Here is a 25,889-nt window from a genome sequence, read left to right as displayed (position 1 = left end):
CCGACTGTATTGCTAACTAAACTAAGGTCCTTGAAAGGGATTATTTAAGGAATTATTACTTAGACGAAAATAAAGTACGATCGTATCGAATAAGATTTTCGTGACACATTCCACCAAATATACTTGTTGCGTTTTCAAGTTCAAAGAGATGGATTATGTTCGTCTATTATGGCGCGTCTTCACGATATAATCATTCTTACATAAAATGTTCTTACGTGGATTAAACAAAATTTATAAACGTAAGCGTTTACCTTCGAATTACGAGAGAAAGAATCATCGATGTAACGTCGTGCCACTGAAAGTATCGTTTAATGGCGGTGATCCTTTACTGCGTTGTTATTGCGAAAGGTCAACTCGAACGCCATCTAGCCAAAATCTCGAAACTTTCGAAGATAATATAACGGTTTATCCTGAATCGATAAAATCGCATTAGACATTTTAGATGTTCATAAAAGGGGAATCTACTTTACCATCGAACGAATACAAGCCTCATCTATTGTCGGTAACATAAAATTACAACCGAAGCATATTCATAAACGAAACTAAATTTGCTTATTACGAATAAATAATTTCGATACTTAAAACGTAACTATGAATAGAGAAATCCATTGTAGAATTTCAAGCAAACAATTATAAACAATGTAACGTAGTCCAGCCCAAAACAAGAGTAATATACGATAATTCGAAGGAAAGTATTCCTAAAGAATGTCATTTAAGAATCAACACTCTTTCTTCGATATGGTGCACATGTGAAAGTATAGAAAAGCACAGGTGAAGCATATGTACAGGGGAGTTCTTCCGCTTTTAGCAATCGTAAAGCGCAGGTGTACGCAGTTGTACAATGAACAATGCTCTCTGGAACGAATACCGTTCTTGTAACGGTCGAACACAGCTTTTTGTCAACAAAAAAATGCATAAAAATGAAAGCAGGATTGTTGTAGTTACAATGTATGCGTGTTTTCATGAATTGTTGTTTCGACAAACATGTCGGAACAACGAAATGCATGTATGTACATAGTGAATCTGGAAGATATTCGAACCATAGAAAATATTTAGGAATATATATTACGTGTATCGTATAAAATTTCATGAAACTCCATTAATCCTGCAACGACAGCTGATCATCATAATCGTATTTATAAATCTTAGAACGAAAATTGAAGACGTACAGAGAGATTACGAGATTGCTTAATGCAACCACGTATTTCACGTAGATCACCAAATTATTAGTAATTATTAGTAATCCATAATATTTAGCGAGATCATCTTTAGCACTAATTATATTATAAGACCACTAATCGTGCTGTATACTAATTAATTTACCGAATGTATGTTCGCAATGAATGGCTCGTAACTTCTACATACTACATTTCCGGATTGGTTTCGAATTTTACGAACACGATCACGATAATCGGGTTTCAGTTACAGCGCTAATAAAATATCGAAACATTTCCTATAACAAACTTCATACGTTCGTACAAAATTTCTATAATACACGTTCGAATATTTTTTATGATCCGTCGCGTACATTTCGATTTTCAGACGTCTCGTTCGTTTCCACTTTAACTTAGCATAACGTCGACACGGTGTCATCAACGTCGCACAGGATACACGATCGACAAAAAACGAGTCTCGGATCGGTGCAGATTGATGCATATTTAGCGCCACGGCTTGCTGAACCCATTGCTAATTGCGGTGCGTTGACGATTCGAACGTAGTGCACGTTAAATCGTATGAAACAATCACGGAATATTTGAATACTTAATCGTAGATTCGATCGAAAACGAATATAAAATAGCCGACGCGAACACGAACACGGGTACTTTGAGGGGTTGCAGGGAAGAAGGAAAAAATGTTCGATTCAGGGACACTGGACGGCTAATGTTATTTCCCATGAAGCCAACGAAGCGCGGACGGGGAACTGATCGCGCGTGCAAAGTTTAAATTTCGTGAATTCGATAGCTCGATCGAAGTTGGAGAACGCGTGCATCGACGGTCGCGTGAGCCATATGGTTCACGTGCCCCCAGCATGGAAATAATGGGCCACGATTACACAAAGAACACCCTGTCGAAGGATATTCGTGTCCCAGACCTTCGTTTCACGACGCGTGGCTCGTTAACCTATTAAGAGTTAAACCATACAATTTAATTTTATAAATATCCTTTACATTTGATGAAATTCTAGAATCTACGTGATAACGAAGAAGATATTAAAAGGAGGACTTGTTGCAATTTCCTTTCGTAGCTACAATGTTGAGGAGGGGAATTCGATAACGAAAATCGATCGGAAAGGCTTGCAAATGAAACATTGTATCGAAGCAACGGCGAGCTTTAATGGATTAAGACATTACGTTGAACGCACGTTCGACAAACGTGTTCTGAAAATCTAGAAAAATATCTAACTCGCAGGAGTTTGCGACAAAGGCGCGATTACCTTCAAATTTCCGATATAAATTTTATTAATTCGAGCGTGAATAATTTTCAAATTTCTTCGAATCGGACGGATCGAAAACGTGAAGAAAAAACGTTCGCCGTGCGAAACCTTTTCGCTGACAGGAAAGACACGTGCCCATCGGTCGTCCCTTAATCCGGAAGCAAATACCAACGGAAATGTCTTCAAGGGATTCCCTCGGTCATTTCCTGCCGGACGTACCGTATCTCAAAATTACGTAACGCGAAATATTTTTCCTAAAAAAAAAAAAAAAAAAAAAGAGAAAAAGATGCAAATCTAGAAGCAAATATTCGTATTGTACTAATAGCGAATGGCGTTAAACCTTTGAACCACTGTGTTCGGTAGCGCGAACAAAAGGGGAGAAGAAGAACGAAGATGAACTGGGAATCGTTGGTCATTTTCACACGCGAGCGTCGAAGGGGAAGGTTCTGCAAGAGTAGTTTGTTTACGGAACATAAAATTCGCGCGTAAAATCGCACCGTCGCGTCGTCGACGACGTCGTTCGTTTCGCGTGTTCGCACCTGTCGCGTGTGAACCAACGAAAAGTTTCGCTCGATTTCCCCGGACTGCGGCGTTTTTTTTACATTCGTATGCTAATCTCGCGCGTTACGCTCGTAACTCGAGGAAATTTAGTTAACGCACAAGTTAATATCCGCGTAATTGCCACCGGCTAAAGGAAAATATACACTTTCCGCGTTACGCGCCAAACTTCAAATCGAATTTACGCGTACGCGTTTCCTCGAGTTTCGCTAAAAAATGCGCGGTTAATAGGGATGCGTCTCATTGACGGTTCAACCCTTATAGTGAGCAACCGAAATAACAACTCGCGTCGATGTAAAGGTATTTAAAGAAGGAAGATCCAGAGCGATTTTGCGATATTTCCGTAAGAGCGTAAACGATTGTTAAAGGACAAGTAAAAATGGCTATTCCGCTGTCGACACAAGGGTTGTTCGAGGATTACATTTTTTTTTTTTGTCGCATCGCATACTCCTGTTGCCCGATGAAGCGCTGTTTCGTCACGTTTTACGTTTCATGTTCGCTATATAACCACCAAAACCCTCTGATTACTCAACTACTCGACACGTCGGAACGGATCCGCAGGCTAAAAAGACGTTACATCTTAGACCTAAGCACTAGATTCAAATAGAATCAAACATACTATAAACACTTATTAATCGTGTCACAGTACCACGTCAGATAAATTTACTTAAAATTCTCTAAGGAGAATTGATTGCAAAATAAACGCAAATAAAAAAAAAAAATGTTCGCTATATCAAATTTGTGTAGTCGTATGAAAGTGCTGCTGGATGATCCTTTGTGCTTGGAGAAAATTAATTAGCACGTCAATGTTATAATAATAATAAAACTAATAAATTGACGAATATTTTTCACAGGTATGGAAACATTGTAACGTGGTAGCCTTCGTCGGTCTCTCGAGGCGAACTCTTGCTAGGGTTGCTGGAATTCGGCAAACAAAATGTCAGATAATCGCTGGAGATCGCACAGGGCGTAAGTACAGAAACCGATATTGTAGCAGGGAAGAAAAATGTGGGGTATAACGTAATAGCGTTATCTGATGCGGCTTTCGTTCCGGTAAATTTCAACGAGCATGCCGCGTCGAGGATCCGCGCGCGGTAATACGCGGGCGTACAGCGTTATTACGAATTTGCATATCCGAGATACGCGGGCTGCTTCCCTCCTGCAACAAACTCCGCTCCGTGCGGAGCTCCACTCGTTAATTTAACTTCCTCTCGTGTTACCGTGCGTGGACGATCGCGCGTGCACGTACATAGAGGCGCGCTTGTGCATGCTGCGAGTTAAACGTATCGCGACCTGGAGCAATCGTCGCGATTAAACGATACCTTCTATGATCCTGTTCTTCCTAAAGGAGAAGTCGCGCGTCGGCACGTGTTCTCTACGTTTCCGTTACGTGGTGCCGCGTCGTCGACCGAATCGAAGTTAGTAGAAACGACTGACTTAATCGAGAAATTGTACGAGGTTGGCGTTCGATGATTCAGATTTGATTTATATTTTTCGGTTCATACTCGGACTATACGAAAAGCATTAACGCGTAAAGTAATTAGAAACTGACGTTATGTCTAAATTGTAATTGTCTTGTAACGGAAAGATTTTCCCAGAATAGGTATCTATCGTTAATAGAATATCCTAAGTTACTCGTTGAATAAATTCGTCATTGAAATAAATTAAAGTTTCAATATACGTTACGTGTAAAGAATTGAAAGTAGAAATTCTTTTTCGGGCTTTTCTCTTATCTTATATAGGTATTATCATTCGATCATACATGATTCGATCGACAGCATAATTTCCAGCGAGCACTTGAGAAATAACGCTGTTGTTCGCATATTATATAATCGATACGAAATTGTTGTTTGCGGTGCCTCTCCAAAACATACGGTAAGTGCAGACACGTCGATAGAGGAAATTCGTGTCACGCATCGAGCAATCGACGTATCCGTTCATTCCCTTTGTTCGTCCACCTTTCACAGTGCATTGTGGGTAACCGCTCGTCCGTAAAAGTCCAGTAGAGGTCCAGAAAAGGGTTAGCAACCCTTGAAGAGTGTCTTTGACAGATGGTCGATCGAGTAATACCGATCGATAAGATCGATCTGTTGAAATTTAGTGGATACAACTCCACAGGAAACGGCTATCGCAGAAAATGTCGCCAGAGCACTACTGGATAAACCTTGAACGGTTAGCCGTGCCATCGTGCAGATTTCTATCGGTTCAATCTGCGTTCCGTTCTGTGTTTATACTTTCTCTCTCTCTCTCCCTCTGTTTCGCGCGATTCTTAATCCTTTTACGCGCATAAAAGAAAACATGCTGGTACGCACACACACATTGAAAATAAAGAAAGAATGCACCATAGCATAGCGATTATACGCAACGTTGACATGTGTCGTGTATTTTAACTCTGATTTCAACGCACAGAGACGATTAGTAATCCATGGACGTAACGCTTTGCAGCTTGCAGAAAACACGTGGCGTGCATCTCTGGTTGAATGACTTGAAAATGGTTGGGTCTGAAGGTTGTCTGAGTAACCGGCTCCCCCGCAAAGCGGTGATTACTCGGCGAGTTTGGAAAATCCTTGTGACGAAAATTACGGTCAGCGCACAATGCCCAATGGTCGCGGCCAACGATCGGTAACAAGATCGTTCTTTGCGGCTATTATTAACGAACGAACCGGGCTACGTCGTTTACCGATGGACAAACATCGTTGTAAAAAGGGCTTGCCGGTTTCCCTTTCTTCGTGGGATGAAAACGAGATCGCTTAGGAACCTAAAAGAGGCAAACAGAGAAACGACTAACATCTGGATCGTTCCAAATTGCCCGTTGCGCATACTGTCGTAAATTCTTGCGAAACATCAAAAGATGACTTTATTTTGCGCGAAACAAGGAGTTACCGGTTTTTTAGTGCTTGGTAAAAAAATATCAAAAACGATGTACGTATAGTATCGTTGGATACGTGTTAATTTGATTTAATTTGAGCCGATATTTTTCAAGATACAGAGTCGATTGCGTCCTGTGTATAATTGCGTAGATATAAAACACTTATTTGTGTGAAAAGTACGCTCAGAAAGCTTCCAGACTGATGTTATTTACAAGAGAAATTCTACTATTCGCTGTTTAACAGCGTCCTTCCTTCTCGCTGTACGCTTACGATAACGTTCGTAAAACCGCTGGAAACATCAGAAACATTCTTCTTTTTGAAATACCATTTAAAATTTTTATTCCGCTTTTAATTGGTTCCGCTTTCGAAACGAATATCTTTCGTGTCTACGTAGCCTCAATTACGAGATGAGGAAGAAGTTGACCGGAACCAATAAGCAATTTTCGCGGCAAAGATGAAATGACGATTATCGAAGTGTAAAACAGCACATTACCTGACTCATCGGATTCATCGTTTATGACAGCTGTTTTAAATGATATTTCAACGGGAGAATTTTCCAGATATTTCCATTGGCTGTATCGTTACACAGACGTAGACGTATATAGAGAAAAGGAAACTGCGTTAATATCGGAAAGTAAGATTTCTCTGTAAATGACATCGATCTAGCGATTTTTTGATTGCACTGCGACTAATTTAACGCGATCGCTGGAGAATATGAACGGAGGATTCATTTTTATTATTCGTTTGTATGATTATCGGAGTTCATAACTATGTAATAACGCGATCAACTTGGTACAAGTTGGTGGTTTGCTGGCGAAACGGTGGTCTGGAGAGAAGAGAGGAAAAGAACGAGGGAGAAAGAGGGAGGAAAAAATCAGGCGAAACCGTGAATTAGGCAGCTGCCAGGAACAATAACGGGTAAAAGAGAGCGAAGGGTTGCCTTTGCTTAATACACGGTTAATGTGGATTGTCGTGGGCGCGTGCAACCACATCCTGTCCAATTTTTGTCACGCTTGCCACGTTCTTTTTCAATTTCACTCGCTTCTTACGCCCACGTCGAACACACGAAGGGCGTTCGTCAAAATCGCAACCACCCACGAACTACAAAAATCAGGGGCGAGTTCGAGACATTATATTGTTCACTGGTGCTTACGGTTAACCACTGTACGTATGAATCGATAGCGACGGCTTTATCGTGATACAGAAACGGAAAACCGTGATAAAAGGTATCGGTTGCAACCGACATTCCAAAAATGTACATATATCGATCCCTTTACCTTTAATCGTTTCCTATCATTTATTTTATTTTTTATTTGTTATCTACCATTATTGATTTTGCTTCTTCGTAGCGGCGGTATGAGAACTATGTAATTAGATAATTTTTGTCGTAGTTATCGATCGACCAATGTTACATATAATAAGGTACAGCGTGAGGAAATTAGTCAAATTAATTGAAACATAAATATTAAGAAAGTTCTAGATAAAACTAGGGAGAAGCATGCGATCTAGATATTGTTCTTGAAGTAATAATACGTCGCTGTAATGAATTAGAAAAATATATCTATAAAATATATAATATATAATAAAAATATATAATATATATTATCGAATGAAAATATCGAATGAAACATGTATTATCTCGGTCTATCAGAAAACAAGCGATAACGTTGATACATGTATGTTTAAGAGTAGGGATAAGCTGATTCCTTTATATTCACTAGCATATACGTTTTCCTTCACTTTCGACCTCTTTACAATAAAATCGAATTATCTTGTGGAATAAAGTCGCGAGTAATTAAAATTAACAGAATCGAATAAGACAGTATATAATTGTGAAAGAAATATGAATCGACAACAATTAGGATTATTATTTGTATCTACTTTAATCGTTATCGGTAAGATTATATATCTAATGTCGCAATTGCTTATAATTTGTTGAGTGTTAAATATAAAAATAATTTTTGTTATTAAATTTAAAACTAACGATGTGTATATAAATGTATATAAAAGTGGTTTAATGTGTATAACGTTATAAAAAGTTTCAGCGTTCTCTCGGAACATTAATGCACAAGAATTAGCATCGGGATTAGAAAATGGAAATGTGATGAATGCCGAGCAAACGAAACTAACAGCAAAGGATTTTTTGTACGTCGTAAATAACACGATAACAACAGTGCCGTGTATTTTGACAAATATGTCAATTACCGTTACGGTCCCGTATACAACGAAGGATAAGAAGGTATGATTTAAATATGAAATATTTTTTATATTGCGTATAATGGTTAAGAGTAAATCAATACGATGCATTAAAATGTTCATTACAGGACGTCAATAAAACCTTAACTGTTCCAAACAACGCTACGGTCGATGGTCATTGTTCATCTGTAATATCAGAAATGAAACTAATTTGGAAAGAAAATAACACTGACAAAGAAAGCACAATTAAATTTATATTTATCAACGATCACGAAAATTTCTCGCTTTTTTCTATCGGTCTCGATATACACCTAAACGAAACTGATTCTATTAATTCAAAGGGTAAAATTTAGTGCTAAATACTTATTTCTACGCCATATCTTATACTCCATCATTTTTTCACAAATGTATATTTTAGGCGATTCGTTTAACGCAACGTCAGATATCGATCTTCATTTATTCTCTGCATCCGTTACGAATGGATTTTATAAGTGCGAAAGAGAAGAGCTAGTGACAGTTGATAACGTAAAAATATATATAAAAAACGTTTCTTTAATCGCATTTTATAAGAACGGCGATATTTCTGCGCCCAAAGGTAAATTAAATCTATGTTATCTTTGTACGATTTCTAATAGATATTACGTGTTATTCTATTAGGACCTAATAACAGAATAATTAAGTAATAATAGAATAATAATAATCGGAGTATGGAAAAATGGGAAATCTAACAAACATTTATCGTCTTGTAGAAGAGCAATGCTCCGACGAAAACGACAAAACTCGAACGTTTCCTTACGTTTCAAGGGATGAAAACAGCATGCGCATATGTACATTAGCAAGAATGTCAATTTCTTTGAAGATACCATACAGAAAGAACAATATGCAAGTAAGAATTGAGATATGAGATATCTCTTAAGTTAGAATACTTTTATATAAATTAATTACGTTTCTTTAGAACGATACTGCGATTATAGAAGTTCCAACCACGCTTAAAGTTTCCGGAAAGTGCGACTCTTCAAGGGGAATTTCTACTATGCTGTTAATCTGGGACCCAGAAGTGTCGAAAAATGAATCGACATTTGAAAATAAGAAAACAAATGAAATTGTATTTTATATACAGAGAGAGAAAATAGACAGCCACGTTGCTCTGATTACTGCTAACATTTTCGTAGATAACACGCATTTTAAGGATGCTCAGAGTATGCGTATAAATTACCGCGCCATTAAAAATATCTGCTCTTTTATTATTTATGTTAAAACATGATAAATTTGTTAGACGCAGGTGATTTCATTCAGATACTTGCGCCATTTAAGGATCTCTTTTCTACAACCGCCGAAAATGGAATCCATAGCTGCCCTGAAAAAACATTTAGGACGATGGCAAATGTTACCGTAACCATACGCAATGTTCTCTTAGTCGCCTTTGATGCCGAACAAGATTTCGCATCGAAACAAGGTAAAATATTTTTACCATCAGCCGAGACAAACCTAGCATGATGCTTCAAGCGATTAATGAAAAAATTGGTTACACGCGCATGTAACATGCAATTGGTTACAAAAATAAAACTAAATCTGAATATTTCAGTAACCGACTGTAGAAGTGCATATTTTGAACGTGACTTCACGTATATTGTACGGCGAACTGATACTAGTATACCTTGCACCTTGGCAAGAATGTCGATTAATGCGACAGTACTATACAAAAAAGGTGATACACAAGTAAGTTTCTAAAACATGTGATATACTTCTGGTCTGCTACTGTTACAGTAACATCGACTCATATGCTACATTTTACAGAATAATAGAACACTAAACGTCCCATCTACAGCTGTTGTTAGCGGTAATTGCGGTAATAAATTTTCTGAAATGACACTAAGCTGGTCAGAATTAGGCAAAAATGATACGATGAATAAAATTACATTTTATATTGCTAGAAATGAGACTAATTTCTACGTTTATCGAGCAACGGCCACCGTGTATTATGATAAAAATGGTATGTTGTGCCACTATGTTTAGGAATCATTCGCGTATCACCAAACTGCGGATTTTTATGTATCTATAGGAGAATTACAAATGCAAAATTGCATAGAACGCGCACAGTATGAAAAAATATATAAGATATCCAAAATATAGTGCTTTCTGTGATATTTGGCAGGTAAAACAATTTTCTACCGAGGTTCTAATTTCTTAATTATATTCTTATAAATGTGAATTTACATAAGAATTCGCAGTCTATATATCACAAAATCTATGCGTTCTTATACTTTGTAATCGTATTTCACGATTAACGCATCGTAATAATAATTTTAGATAAAACAACAGATGTACACGGGGAGTCATATATTATGCATAATCTGTTTTCGGCATCCGGGATTAACGGACTTTATAATTGCACAAATCTTATACACGAAATAAAGGTCGACGATATCCACTTAAACATAACCAATGTTACATTTATCGCATTCAACACCGAAGAATACCTTAACCCGAAAAAAGGTAAATTAATATTAATCGCGGCAAGTTATACTTAAAAAATTGCAAATTCTTCCAAATACAATAAAAATGCTTTCGTTTGTTTAGTGACAGAGTGTTCTACCACTTCAGGCGGAGATGGAACTACAACTGAATCACCTATACCTCCTGTAGTAGGCTATCCTTACGTCGTGAGAAATAAGCAAAATGTACCTTGCATCGCAGCTAATATGACGATTTCTATAAAAGTACGTTACACGATGAAAAATACATCTAACGTACGTATCCTTCGAATCTAAACTATTTTCATCACGATGCACGCTTCGCTTTAATAACATAAATAATACTCATGCTTGGTATGAAATTAATCTTGTACACTCTGTAGACGAACCGAACAACTTTGACTGTACCGATTGAAAACGGAATAAATGTAAATGGCATATGCGAGAATGAAAAATCTATAATGAATTTAACTTGGACTGAGAATTCAGAAGCTGATTCCCAGGACGAACACAAAGAAAATAAGGTTACGATTAATTTTGTGAACGACGGTTCAAATTATTTCATTCGGTCTATGAATCTGTCTATTTACTTAGATAAACATAATTTTCCTGGAGCTAACGGTAAGGTTTCGAAATGTGCTGTAAGAAATTTTACATTATTATAGTATGTTATGTTAATGCTAGTTTGTTCGTAGCTATCGGTACATATATAAATGTCACAATGGAAAAACTCGACTTATTCTCCACTCCTCTAAACAATGTGTACAAATGTTCCGATAAAATTTCGGTGAACGCTCAAAATGTCGTCGTAACTATCAGTAAAGTTTCTTTGATCGCGTTCAATAAGGCGGCGGATATTACTTCGAAATCAGGTAAAACGAACGTCAATTTTATCGGTGCAATAATAGAAATTCATCGTTACATTTAAGTATTTTTATAACGCCAGGAAAATACTAGAGATTTATTTTCAGTGAACTGTGCCAATAATGAGTCAGTAACTGATAGTAATACTGGAGCCATAGTAGGTGGTATTATCGGAGGTATTATTCTCGTCGCTATAATTGGATATCTAGGTGTGATGTACAAGAGAAAAAGAGGATACGGTGTTTGATAATAAACACGAGTAAAACTTGTGCAACTATTAACTATTACAGAAGTAGATTTTAAATTTACCAAGACCGTTGCAAAATATCGATAAACAGTAAGTTTTCATTAGTGATGGGATCAAATGCAGTATGCACAATGTACATATTGGTGAACATACCCATATGATGTACCAACACGCTTACATATGGCGCTGGGAAACTGCATACTACATTCGTTAATTATCCTGCTTTAGGAAACAATTCGATGTTTCGACCACCCCTCACGTTCCGTCACGGTTACGCCCACCCCAATTATCTCGTTTACTTGCCAAACTTCAATATGCGTTACGTCATGTGAACGATCGTGTGAACCGAAAATCGATTTGAATGCAAAATAGTAAAATTGCACGACAATTTTATACGTTCGGAAACAAAATTAATTGCAGTAATATGAATTTGCCATTTTTCGTATGTTTTTAGATATACTGAAAAAAAAAGAAAAAAAAAGATGGGTATCTATGAATAAATGATAGAATACGTCGTTTAACGTAAACCCTGGTAAATATAAGACCGGAAAAAGATCGTATTTCATAGCGATTTTGGGTAAAATAATATCAAATTCTGGACACACCCTCCTTTTGCTACCTGGATATCATATCGTATATAACAGATGTTGTAATAAAATCCATGATAATCAGCGTTAATTGTTCGTCGAGAATATTTACGATCTTTTTAACTACGTATGCATCGATCGAAATTTTTTACATCCGTGGGAATTAAATAACTATTCGAAAAATTTGGTCTAGGTCGTTAAAGATATCCAATTCAATTCAAGCAGTTTTCACCCTCGCAGAAATATCGATCACCATTTCCGTTTTCCCACGCCAAGCAATTGGTTTTGGGCTATTGGCTCACTGTAATCTCGGAAATAATTGTTTCGTTTTTCGTTTCGATTATGCTCTTTCTATCGTTTGTTCAGTGAACCAATAAATCAGGAGAGTCCTTTAGGACAGATTTGGTTGATAAAAATATTTCAACACTTATATGTATGATATGTATAATATCAATAAAGTTTGAAACAAAATTGAAAACGTACACAAAGAATACAAATATACATTTTACACTTTGCGCAGATCCCTACAGTGAACAATCAATTCGTTAATTATGTGTAAATATGTTAAGACGATCATATTGTATATATCAATTTTTTGTAAACCGTATGTTCTCAACAAATGTCTTGTATCTTATACATACATTTTCGAATCGACTTCAAATTTTATAAGTATAATCGTGATAATCGTGTTTCATTATAGTACTAATAAACTAGCAAACAGTTTTGTTAAACAGACACGATATATTCATAAAAGTTTTCTATTACAAGCGTTCAAATACTTTCGTGAAACGTTCTAAACATATTCGATCTAATCGTAGTTAATAAAAGTCAAACGGCATCCGTATAGTAAAATTGAAATTTTCAACGTTAAAATTGCTTGAAACTTCTTCGGATACATATCGCGAAATCAAGCAGCTTAATCGTATTATGCGAAAAGTAACGCTACTTACGGACTCGTACGATACAACAGAAAAGATCGAAGGTAGGCGATTTTAAATTTAAAATGAAACGCTCGGAATGAATCACCGATTGCAACCAAATATTTGCAAAATCGTAGCGATTCTTTTCACTTCTTCCCTAAAATTTTCCGAGAAATCCGACAACACGCTTTTTGATCCTACTCGTACAAAAGTCTTTTTAAGGTATACAAAATTTATCAGACAGTGTACTTGATTACCTTAGAACGCGTCAGCTGTTCAAGGATCTTCCCTTTAAAGTTTAAAGGACCTGGAAACCCTATTATGTGCCTCGTTCCTCGAGCTGGGATCTCTTTTACGATGTCCTGCGCAAGCTGTGGAAAACATGTAGGTAGCACCTTTTCCTAAGAAGGCAAGTTCATGAGAAATTGGGGAGAGATGATTTTTCATCCAAGATCTTTCGTAATCTAGCAAGTGTTCCTTTCATTGTACTGTATCGATATATTACGGTGCGCATAGCGCACAAGTATAATGCATGCGTCAATTATTATGAACAAATCTATCGTAATCTCTAATTAAATAGAAAATATCTGTTGAATTTTATTGGAACGAAAATTTTAAACAATCAGTAAATGTTTCGTATTGAACAATTTACAGAAACGTATCGAAGAAGCACGTGTTAACGCTAATTAGACATTAACATATTTTTTCGAAATGCATTCGTTAAAAGTATATTTAAATGTATTGCGTAATTAGCGGAAATGAAAAGTCAGCTTGTCCGTTTCGATAATGGTCTAATTTGAATTCTTATCCCGTTTCGATGCCTGACGGTAGACTATATCCCAATATCAATAAATCTCAAAGGCCAAAAGGACCAGGCACGCGTGCCTGAAGGATCAGCCACGTGGCTACAGCTTCCTTCCAAGAAACGATTTGTGTTTTAACCGAAACTACTCTTCGTCTATGGTCCCTTTCGGCACGAACCACGACCTAACATCTCGAACGTCTAGTTTTTCCACGTCCGCATCCAGAACGGGTGTTTTCATTGACAAACAATTATTCGAATTCAAATGCTTCGAAAGGTCTGATACATAGAATCGATCTATCATTGATCGTTTTGTCTTTCGTATCGTTTCGTAAGTTCATCGATGTTACGTGTGCAAAAGTCTTATATGACATAATGCGTGCAGTTTGGCGTAAGGAAAGAAAGGTGAAACGCTTCAACCGACTGTTTTGAAGCTTCTACAGGCTTCCTGTTCTTCCTCTTCTTTCTTCGTCTCGAAGAGCAGCATCGGCCACAAGACGTTTTGGAAGTATGAGGGCGCAGATGCGATTGTGTTTAATGAAGTTTGGCTCGAGTTGCACCTGCCACTTTCGAAGCATCTCGGACCGGCGGCCGTTACACTGCCTCGAGCACACTTTAAGAAATTGGCGGGAACTTTGTTCCCAGGTCTCTCGGAGATTCGATCGCGCTTACTGTTTCCAATTATTTGTTTTTCACTTTTAAATCGTTTCCCTCGTCGTTCGTACTAGCCTTTTAACACCGTAACCCGAGAAACCATCAAATAAATACTTTACCGCAATTTTTCACTAAATTGAGACGCATAATGTTTACTATTATTTAAAGGTAAGTGTTTGACACATTTGTGCAGTTATTACGTTGAGCAGTATAATCGTTAGAGTTATATATGTATTTCCTGCTTTAAATCTGCAATAGGAAAAGTGCACATTAACCAAGAGCTAAATATCAATCCAAATATTTCAGATAAGTCATCTTCTCTTTACATCTTATGTAACAATGAGCGGTGAAAAAGTCAAAGATACTCGATCATCTCCATCGTTTAACATTCAACGACTTATATTCGTGGAATCGCGCGACGATGAAATAAATCACTGTCAGTTACAGTGAAAGGAAATGGATTATTTGACCAAAGAAAGAGAATCTAGTCAAACTTCCGAGGATTCGATTTCTTTGTATCGATGAGCGGTCCTTCATGTACCGCCCTCTCTTACGTCGAACGGACGTGTCCTTCCTGCTTCCTGTTGGACCGAAGAAACACGAGAACCCATCTAATACTAGATCGACGGATGTTCGGTCAACGATTTAATCGCCAGCAACATCTGGCTATAACGTAATATTTAAAGACAACCAAATCCGTTATATCTCCCGTACGTAAAAAATTTATGAAGGCCCTTTAAAGACTTATTTACGGAAAAACGAGTTTTTAAATGATATCAGCAAAAATGCGAGGGACAAAATTCGCATTCAGTGTACAGTTAACGGGCACGACTTACTTCCCTTATTCGCACGCTGGATGACGTGCAGGACCTGGTTTTCGAAGATGGTAGCTGCCTCGAGGGCTGCCATCCGTCAAGCAACGTGAAAGGTTCTGCTCCTGTTTACGGCGATTTAATTACCCTCGGCATCTGGCAATCCTGCGTTTCCTGGCCCGACTTCTTTCCTTTTTTTCCTCCCCTTCTTTCATCCACCCACGAGCCCTAACCGCTAACGTAACCACAACCGTTTAAAAACTAGTCCACCAGACACGATGACTTTTGGAACGAAACACCCAACAAATGTTAACTCGCGCCTCCTTCAATTTCACATACTTAAATCGTGACGAGGCGTCGGCCAAAGGCAGCTGCATTTGCGTAGGACGTTTTAAATAGGCCGATGAAACGCGTATGCAATGCGTACGTGAAAAAATGACGAATCGTTCGAGGAATCGTGGGTGTAAAAACGAGGATTATTAAGAAGTAATGTGGAGAGCGGGGTGAAAGTATCACGCGATTCGTTCGACCGCGAAGATTCTGTTTCTAAGCGGAACAGCTGTTCCACCCCCTCCTGAGCGTCTGTTCGAGAGATCTGCTGGTATTCGTTCTATCTGAAGAAACTATCGTGCGGAGGTGGTTTCGAGAGAGCAACGGTGAAGGTAGGTATATACGAGCAGCTGGATCGCTAAAGACTCGAAAAACTCTCGGTCACGCCTTCTCCCCTTATTGTTCGTATCTAATGCTGTTCTCGTTCGCTGGGGAAAAAAGATCTCCACGGCGGAATGTTTCGTTTCGCCATAACATATTACCTGGTCCTTAATTTTTAATTGCATACGTCCGGAGCTACGTTATTTTTCGTCCAGGTAAATCCTTCAAGTTTCGTGATGGTCTTCTGTTTCCGTCAAAGAGAAAACGTTCTTGTTCACCTTGAGTATGGAGCTTGAAAAAATAACCGAAATTACGCCTTTTCTCTGAAATTCCTCTCTCAATCAACCGTTTATGGTTTGCGAAGTATGCACGGATGTACGTTGAACAAAATGTCACGGAACATTCCCAGTGGACAGAGGCCAGCGATCATGTAGTTTCTCTTTTCTCTATCCTTTTACTTGATCGCACGAAAGGTTAATGTCGGGAAATGAACGAAACACAACGTTACACGCACGGGTACAAGGTGGAGAGGAACATCCTGTGTTAAACGCTCCCTCCTCCTTCTCCTCTGTGGTTCGGTTGCATGCACGATTTTTCTGTCACGGATAAACTAGCTCAATTACTCGTAATCGTCCTCGTAGAACGCATCTACCTGTTTAACGATTGCCGTCTGCGACGAATTTCGTCCCTCTTGGTTAAAATTTCCCATCTAGTATTTTATAATTTTTCAAGATATATGGAAATGTTTGACTTTTTTACCCTTTAAGTAACGTTACGTTGTACATGCTGTTACGAAATTAGAAGTAAATATCTTGAAATGAAGAAACGCAGAAATGTCATAAATAATGAAAAGAATTCAGCTTGTTCCGGATTTTTCTTTTTTTTTTTTTTAATGGAAGATGGGACATCTTAACTAAAGAATTTTTATGTAATTTCATATTTTCCTCAATGTAATTGGAGAAATGGAATTTAATAGAAAGAATCTCTTCTTCCTACGTTTGGCTATAAATCACAACGTCACAAGTCACTACTCACCATCCACGACTGAATATCTTTTATTCGCGTGTGTTGTTTACGCTTACCGTAGAGATTCTAGAATTTTGAGAACATCTGAATGCCGGCAGTTGGCTACATCACCCCCTTCGCCATTTATTCTTTCGATCTATGACAAGCGCGATACATAAACGGGACGTTTCCATCTGGCAACTGGAAAGAGCAGATTTTAACGGAATCGTCAGCGACAGGACTACGAGATAAACGAATATATTTCTCAAAAATGTCCCGTCAGTACCACGTGTAGCGAGAAAGGATTACGGCTGAAGTATTAACAGTAGAAATCGGAAAGAGTCAAAGTGTTAACTTCACGCGCGATGCAAGAAGTAAGAGGAAGGATCACGCGCCTCGTGGCGTTGCGAGCAGATGACCAAACATGTTGAAATATATCGAGTTTCTTTGTAATGGTACATTTATATACTAGGGCCACACGAAGGATTCTGTTTGTTTTCGGCTTCCTTGTGGTAAACGTGCACGTGGAAAGCCAGCTTTGTTTTCTTACGCACGCTCCAGGGTACCTGAGTGTACAGGTGATTGCGAACACGTTCTCCTTTGTTCAATCTCTCTTTCCCTCCTCGTACTTCTTCAGCCGCTCCTTTCTACTCTTCTACGTACTTCCTCAAGTTGTTCTGACGCTTGATAAAATTTTCCAGCAGCTTCCGGAGATAAGAATCTTCATTGACACACGAAACAGATCTTTTTAAAAAGAAGTTTCGCTCTCCGGAAGAGATCACGTTTCTGGAATATCAAAACGATTGCTTGGTAATAATCGGATTCTTATCGTTGGTCGAACGTTAGACGATGCTAGGCGGCTGTTCCCTTTGATGTTTGTAAAGATACCGACCGATGTACGTTACTCCGATGATGTTGGGTGACGTGTCTTGACCAAGGAGAATTTACGAAAAAAGGAAGAGCAACGCTGATCAGGCTGTCCTTTAAAGTGACGTTCTGTTCCTTTCTTTCGTTCGGAGCATATGCTGCCAGCTGCTCGGACTGCGCCGCGCCGGCCAAAGGGTTGAGTCTCGAATTTTCAAATTCCATTCTTCGCGATTTCTTTCCACGCACTTCCTACGTCTTTGTCCGATTCTGACCGTTCGCGAGTCAGCTGTTGATCGTTATTTTTAAAACTCGAGCACCAACGTTGTTGCTATCTTGAAATTTGAGTGTTCAAAATCGCGAACAAAATCGAGGATCGTACGTAAGATTCTTTGGTTAGAAAAACGATCGTTCCAGAAGAATCCAGCAAATTGCTTGTCCTATCAAACGTATTGGTTGATCTTTATTTCTCCAAATTCGAATCCCAACGTTATGACCTCGAAATTTGAATGTCCAATATTATAAAGAGGATTAAAAATCTTTCGTAAAATTCGTTCGTTAGGAACCGAACGTTTTGAAAAAATCCGGCAAATTGCTTACCGCTTAAACGTATTATCTATTAGGGTGTGCAGGCGTATGGAAAATGATCGACCCTGTAATCGTCTTGGGTTCGAGTTAAAGTTGCCGGTATTAACTACATCCTGACACAGAACCCCTGCGGATCGGTTTCTCTCTAATTTTCGACGATGCACTGACGTCACCGTGTTCCCCGTGTGTTCCGGTCTGTATGCTCGGGACCGGAAACAACGAACTCGTTGGGGAGCGCGGAGCGTTCAAACTGAAAATCCCCCACGGATATCGATGTTCTCGCGTTTAAGCAAGGAGGAAGTTGATATTCCCTCGAGGATTCGACGGTTGCCCTTAGAAACGGGATTGAAGTAAAGTCTGAAAAGCATTCAAAGACTATGATGTTTGTATTATGCGATTTATTGCTTTTCTATGAGAAAGAAGTAAACGATAAAAAAGGCAAAATGGTTTTCGTTATAAAGTATGACATGTATAATGTCCGCGATAAATAACGTCTATCACAAGCTTCCTAAAAACTGAACAATCATGAGCCACTAATGATGTTGCTCGGTTATAATGTGGGAATATCGCAAAACATCTCTCAAAGCAATCACAAACCTCGGTAATAATCGTTACGGCGGCTGACCATCGTGGTCACGGTGTTCACCTGTCCATACTTTGGTCACACTCAAAGCCGCTTTACACGTATACGAACACACGTAAGCTTGTGTGCCCGCATGATCTACGGTGTACGGTGTTTTTCAACTCGTTTTCTGTAACGGTCGAATTTACCCTCATCGCATGGAAACCGTGATATATGTACAACGAAGCACATTCGTACACATTGTTCATAATTACGACATTACGTTCGTTAGCTCACCTACGATTCGCATTAATTGCATACACGGTTGAAACGAAATAGAAAGGGTGTTTCGAGACGACCGATCCAGTGTAGTATCAAGGATAACACCTTGTACCGAAATGAAATTACGACCTTGAACGAATTTGCCGACATTCACAATGCGCCATGCAAAACTCGAACCCCTATCGCGTTGCGTACAATGACACAATGTTAGTTTCAAAATTCTACGAATCGGGTATAAAAACAAGATATTCTGTTCAAGGAAAAACTTGCGAACGGTGTAATTAAAATTGAACGATCATCGAGGATTTGCATTTGATCGACATCAGGTTGTATCGTAATCATTGCTGTGAAAAAGAAAAAATAATCGCAATGACGCGATGGTCAATTTTCAACACGAAACTTGTTCCTACATCGGCTCTCCCTCTTTTTCTGCCTGGTCCACCTGCTTTCGAACGATCGTCTTTTTTTCCTTTCATCGCAGAACGCTCGGCTTCCCGCGAAAATACATAGTACGTATTTTTAACAATCGATCGGATCACCCTTCGAATTCATAAATTATCAAATAATTGACAAGCTCGGGCGCAACTTTTTATTTGTATCACAAAACCTATTTCTTTTCGTCAAGCTGTAAATTATCGAAACGCACGATCAATCTACAAAGATAAATATCATTTGGAGTAGTTTAGACATTGAATCTATCAACTATCAACTCTCGATCTTATCGGTTCAAACAACTATATTTTTAGCATTGTGGCAAAAGTACAAGCTAAGAAATTGGCTAAATAAATGTGGTATCTTTTATTTCCACGCGCGAAGAATCGCGATGATAAAAAGCTGAGAATGATTTAGAGAGGAGGAACCGCGGCACACACTCGTATAGGAGAGTATTCCGCGCGATCGTGATCGCTCTATACGTCGTGCTACTTAGAAAAAAATAAAAGGTAGGCTTCATGGCGCGAGCCTCGTCCCTTCTCTGACCAAAATCGCTTAGCATAATCCGTTGGACGGTTCGAGGGACGAAAGTGCGAGGGAGACGGAGGAACGAGAAGAAAAGCGTGATTGGTAAGTTGAAAAAGACGAGGATATATTGATAAGAGAAGGATGGAACGATAGTGAATGCGCGCCATTTTTACTGCGCATCCACGTTGGCGCACCAATCAGATTTGAATCCTGGAAGTCGGTGGAAGGGCACCGAACCTCGTGGCTTCGGCAAACGGTGGGCTCGAAAGAAGCTTCCTTGCCTTGAAGATCCAACCAGAACGAGTCTGACCGTCGAACGGTGAAGACTAGAAGTTGCTTATTTAGTTCGGTTCTCGTGACTTTGCTAGGAAGGTAGCGACGAATTTTCGAGAAAACTTGACAGAAAAGTGGAGGAAAACCGATCGAAATATAAAAGGAATAATTCTTCGAGGAACGCTGAGCGTATGAAAACGAAGAAAACGGACCTGCACACCTTCGAATTTATCTGCAAAATAGGAAATTCGTCAAGACGTTCGAACTTCTGAAGCGGAGAGCGGAGAATCCGAGCAAAAGTGTTTCCTTGCAAGTTGATAATCCGATTTATAAAAACAGAAGACGTCTTCGAGATGCTGGTAGCTTCGATTTGTCGCGAAGTTCACTTCACAGTGTTGTCCAGTACTACGATGGCCTCGCGCGTACCACGTTGCCTGTTCGGCAAGCCGAATTCAAGGGAAACCGTGGAAATGCTGCACGAGGCGCTCGATGCGGAGAGAAGCAAATTTGCGAAACGATGGGGCGTCGATCCGCGATCCGAAGACAAGGAGAACAACTACCAGAGGAAACACAACGACAAGTACGAACAATCGCCGAAAAAACGGAGCAATCCGTATTCCAGACAAACCAGCATGCACGGTGAGTACAGATTTTTCGACAATTTTCTTCGCTCGAGTAACGAAGTAAATGGTTTCTGGGTAGTACGTGATGCATCGAGCGTGACTCAGCATTACCTGAAAATTTCATGGAGTTTTATAGGTTTTCCATAAATGGTAACAAATTGTAACTGAAAGTATCCTTTTTTCAATATTTCTGACAGAAACCAACAAAAAGTTCGTTTACAACTGATCATATAGAGAGAATTTCGTTGTTTTTAATATGAATTAATTTATCAAGTAATTCGGTAATTATAAGTTTTGAAGCGGAGTAGAATAATAAATCTGAAATAACATTTTGTATGAGAAATGTGTATAACGTGATATATCTGGTGGGATATCCACGAAATGGAAATGAATTTGATAAATTTGTTAGTACGGTGGTAAGAGCATCGTAGATTTTTGGCGGGAAAGCGACAGCGTTTGGCGAGGAAAGGGAAGGTAGAAGCGCAAGCGCAGGCCGGTCGCGTGGCTCCGACCTGTTTTCTTAGTCTAGCCTCGCTCCGCGTCTCTTCCGCCTTCTCTCTCCCTCCATCTTCTGATCCTCCCAAGCTTCTGGTTTTACGCGACTATCCAGAAACTTTCGACCCTGTCGGCTAACCACTATCGCTTTCCAAAATTACAAACCCAGCTGCGTAGTTGGCCCTCCGGATCTTTTCTTTCTCTCTTACACACGCACACGCATACACACACATACACACGTGCGCGCGCGCATGCACGATACCGCCTCCCTATTAACATATAGCTCGTGCATCTTTTCGTACACCAGAGACGTGTATCGTTTCGTTCACCACAATCTTTGCTCGGTTAATTCACGTTGCGGTTCAATTGGTCGATGAAACACGTTTCCCGACTGCATTGCTAACAACTGACGCAAAAGTTGGAATGACGAATCGTTATAAATAAGAAAGCGATGTGCAAGCGGATAGAAGGTCTAGAAAGTGTTCTCATAGGTTGTCGAATGAATCACGCCGATGAGTCACGCATGTTTGAAGGCGGACGAAATACCTGAAGGGTCCTCTGACTCATCGAAGGGCTCCAGTTTTCAAGGAGTAAGACGAACTTACGATCGCATTCCTTGGATTCCTTGGACCTAAGCGCACTTTGGAGTAGTTTTACCATGTACGCGAACGGTCGCTCGCTGCACAATGGATATCATGTAATGTCGGCCAAGTGCATATTTCGCGTGCGACCATTCGTCACTAATACTTTTACTCTAATTACTTGGTTAACTTTATTTGCTCGATTAATTCATCTAATTGTTCACCGTAGCTTTTATAAACGAGATATACAGGGCGTTCTTACCCGATTGATACGAACACGAAGTATTTACATGTTGGATATTTTACAGAAGTACCATCGTGCGTGATAACAAGTCGCTGTATTATTCTTTGACCCAAAGTATACGAGAAGAACCGTGAAAAGTCAACGGAGCGAAACACTACAACAAACCCTTTCCCACTAACACCTGTTAACCTCCGCTATACCGCTGCGACGACTTCGGCGTCTTTTCCCACGATTAAATCAGACCCGCGAACACGCGATACCAACGGGACCTTTCGAAGGTCGTATACCACCTGTCACAATACCCGGCTCCTTACGATCGCATTTGCATTTCCTTTATCCATCCGTTTCTCGTTACGACTATAAAGAGCAGCAACGCAGGTTAAAGATACTCCCTTACTTCTTCCCTTCTTTCTCCTGATATACGTGCGGATCAGCCAATCAAAAACTTTAAAGCATCGTCTATGACCTCTGAGAATTGTGGCGCGTTTCGAATAAAGAGAAGGGAGATTTAGGTATGTTCTTTAGAGAATCCAAAGGGAACTGACCTCCTTTTGAAATCCTCGGGTGGAAATTCTTCGTTCGATTGAGAAACTCTCGAGAAGGAAGGAGGGTGTACATCGAGGATCCACGCACAAAGGTAATCCCGATCTTTGTTCCCAAATCTTGCTCGGAACATATGGACAGATAGACGTTGCCCTCCGCGAAAATACGCAGTTGTAGGATATTTTGTAGATTGGCTAGGCGAGGAAACAGATGTTGACAGACGAAATTCTCGACGGAATTCAAGCCAGAGGAGAGAAACTAGAGGACGTTAGTTAAGGAAGCTTGGTTTCGCACGCCATATGGCAAACCAGTGCGAAAAGGGAGGACGAGAGAAAGGATCGTGGTGTCCTCGACACATGGCCGCTCCTTCGATTTACTCCATCTCTTGCACTTGTCATTATCGTATAGAATCATGTCTCTTAGTTTGTATACCGTTAATATCGTTGATAATAATCGTCCCGCTATTATGTTACTCGATACTCGTTTCCCCGATTACTATCTTTTTCAATCATCGAATAAAATTACGTTTCTTAATTTTGAGATTGTCGATATCGTTGATAATAGTTTCAACTCTAGCCTATTTGATCTTTCAATTCTCTGATCGCAATTGCTACTTTCGATCTCAATTCTCAAACAGAATCGAGTGCCTTCGTTTTAGGATTGAATCGATATCTTTGATAATTGTCTTGTTTTTAGTTTACTCGACTGTTAGTTTACTTTGCTATTTTCAATTTCAATTGTCGAATAAAATCAAGTTCGCTAAGTATGTTCCTAAGTTCAATCGATTTTCGTTTCCTTAATCCTGATTGTTTCTCAATTTTGTTAAAAAAGAAAAAGATTACAAAGGAAGAATACAAAGAAGAAATAGTCAGCGTGACACCATTAACGCGAAATCATACCTGCTGAGTAAAGGAAAGACAAGAGATTGAGTAAAAAAAGGAAACAGCAAGGGTGCTCAGGTGACTACCTGATCAAAAATAGGGTGTCCACAAGACGTTTTGTTCGTCCGTGGCTTTTGTTGTGGAAATTTTTGTGCTTCTCGCGTAGTGTGTTCCCCATACTACGTTAAACTGCGTCGCAATAAACTGAACCCTCCAGCTTTACAAGTGTGTCGTCTCCTTTTCGACGAAACCTTACGACTTATCTTCGAACAAAGATATGGCAACGGTTTTCATTTCAAATTTCTCATTCTTCTTTCTTTTTTACGGTAAACTACGGACTAGACTAGCGAAACTACAAACGAGTTAATTCCTAAATTTATTATGCATCGAGCAACGCGCGTATCGTACTTTAAATTTCAATTAATCGCAAAATGTGCATACTAATCTATAACTTGACCTATTTTGTTTATTGCAGATTATTGGCGAGCTCGGAAGGTATGCGAGGTGAATAAGAAGCCTCTTGCTTCATCGGTAGATGCTTCGAAGCAACAAAACGAAGCGTCGAAGACGTCGAAGACGATGAAATCATCGAAAAAGGCGGCACAAAACTGAGAAAGCGAGCTTGTATTTAATTGCAGCTACATCATCGTGACGAGAGCGTCGCGGATCCTGTATATTTATTTGTCATCGCTCTTCCGTGATACCGTCGTCATTGTAAATTAACTGATCGACGACGTTGTCCTCGTTAGCATTAATTGCCAATTGTTAAGCATGTTATTTCTGTAAATAGTTCGTCGGGTGATATATATGGAGGTTTAGGATGAGCTCGCTGTAGTAGATGTTTTGACTTAGACGAGATAGAAAAATTCTTTCGTCGTAGTCAAAACACGAGATTATTGTTAATGGAGATATAACGACTTCTGTAATGACAAACGTTTTTTAAATCAATCGCAGAGTGAGCCATCGAAAGCCTGATTCGGTTGATTCTTCGATGAATCAACAATGCAGCGCCTCCAAAGAATAACTGAATACGAAAGAGTGAAAACTCCATGCTGTTTGATCTCGTCTTCCGAGATACTGAAGTCCTACCTATATCTGAATAATTAAAAATATAAAAATCTCTAGTCATCTAGTCATTTAAGGAAAATTAAATAATAAACGATCGTGCTTTCATACGTTTCCGCTGTGTGTATTCATTTATCCCCTTTCTCGTAATTAAATTAGAATTCTAAATGAAACGTCCGTTGATCGTATGTAATTGTTGGGTATTCGACGCACGAGAGTCAAATGGAATCATCGAAAATTAGGCAGCTGAGGAATACGAATGCTATTTTGTAACGAACATTTTGTAACATTCACCTGGATTCTAACCATGACGGTTCGCCGCGATGCACGCATACAGGGTAAATTATAGGGTGGCACAAAATAATCATCACAAACGTTACCAAGTAGAATTTAAAATTTTAATAAAAATAAACTATAATTCCTACGCGTAAAATATGAATAACCTCGTCTAGATTATTATTAATCGTATGGTACATCATGAAAAAATAAGACAAAAGACGTTCAAACAGAAGAATGACGATTATCGCACGATTTTTTTGGTAGACCCTGTGTAGGTGCGTGTCGGAGCATTTACTTATCTTTGACGTGCTATGAACATGGGGGGTGGCAGAACACGGTATACATATATATGGTTAATTATAATGCGTGATGCACCATAGGGTCTTCTACCATGGGGGAACCTTACGAAGGGAAGCAGCTGGTTCGTGCTTTTAATGGCTGTCATCCTAGCTGGTCATTTCGATAATGGTAACTAATACGGCTGGTTCCTGAGGTCTGTACTTACAATCCTGTTAAATCGAATATCGGCTGAAAGCTCGGGTCGATCTAACGATTTCCCAATCGTAACGACATCC

At 39.2% G+C, this 25,889-nt stretch overlaps 4 protein-coding genes across 4 annotated transcripts in view; 2 read left to right on the top strand and 2 right to left on the bottom strand.

The window, feature by feature from the left end:
- Positions 1 to 326, bottom strand: part of Hipk (Homeodomain interacting protein kinase) — a 41,346-nt gene extending 41,020 nt beyond the window's left edge. Inside the window, exon 1 of the mRNA XM_072007177.1 lies at positions 252 to 326. The gene's annotated coding sequence lies outside the window, so the exon portion shown is untranslated. The remainder of the gene's footprint in view (positions 1 to 251) is intronic.
- The window catches only part of Znt49b (solute carrier family 30 member 9), a 61,207-nt gene extending 53,827 nt beyond the window's left edge, over positions 1 to 7,380 (bottom strand). The window contains exon 1 of the mRNA XM_072007034.1: positions 7,371 to 7,380. The gene's annotated coding sequence lies outside the window, so the exon portion shown is untranslated. The remainder of the gene's footprint in view (positions 1 to 7,370) is intronic.
- Positions 7,381 to 7,587: 207 nt separating this feature from the next.
- Positions 7,588 to 12,724, top strand: LOC139989092 (uncharacterized). Its single transcript, XM_072007032.1, has 14 exons — positions 7,588 to 7,757; positions 7,902 to 8,101; positions 8,187 to 8,400; positions 8,477 to 8,653; positions 8,808 to 8,944; positions 9,014 to 9,257; positions 9,335 to 9,514; positions 9,644 to 9,777; positions 9,856 to 10,051; positions 10,369 to 10,554; positions 10,639 to 10,808; positions 10,916 to 11,153; positions 11,228 to 11,404; positions 11,504 to 12,724. The coding sequence occupies exons 1-14, from the start codon at positions 7,706 to 7,708 to the stop codon at positions 11,641 to 11,643; spliced, it is 2,445 nt and encodes an 814-aa protein (XP_071863133.1). The 5' UTR covers positions 7,588 to 7,705; the 3' UTR covers positions 11,644 to 12,724.
- A 7,885-nt stretch (positions 12,725 to 20,609) lies between these two features.
- LOC139989101 (uncharacterized) lies at positions 20,610 to 25,151 on the top strand. Its single transcript, XM_072007071.1, has 2 exons — positions 20,610 to 21,242; positions 24,446 to 25,151. The coding sequence occupies exons 1-2, from the start codon at positions 20,957 to 20,959 to the stop codon at positions 24,580 to 24,582; spliced, it is 423 nt and encodes a 140-aa protein (XP_071863172.1). The 5' UTR covers positions 20,610 to 20,956; the 3' UTR covers positions 24,583 to 25,151.
- Positions 25,152 to 25,889: the final 738 nt, after the last annotated feature.

The sequence above is a fragment of the Bombus fervidus genome, chromosome 7 (assembly GCF_041682495.2).
Source record: "Bombus fervidus isolate BK054 chromosome 7, iyBomFerv1, whole genome shotgun sequence".
Classification (NCBI taxonomy): Eukaryota; Metazoa; Arthropoda; class Insecta; order Hymenoptera; family Apidae; genus Bombus; species Bombus fervidus.
This window is presented reverse-complemented; position numbering and strand designations above follow the sequence as displayed.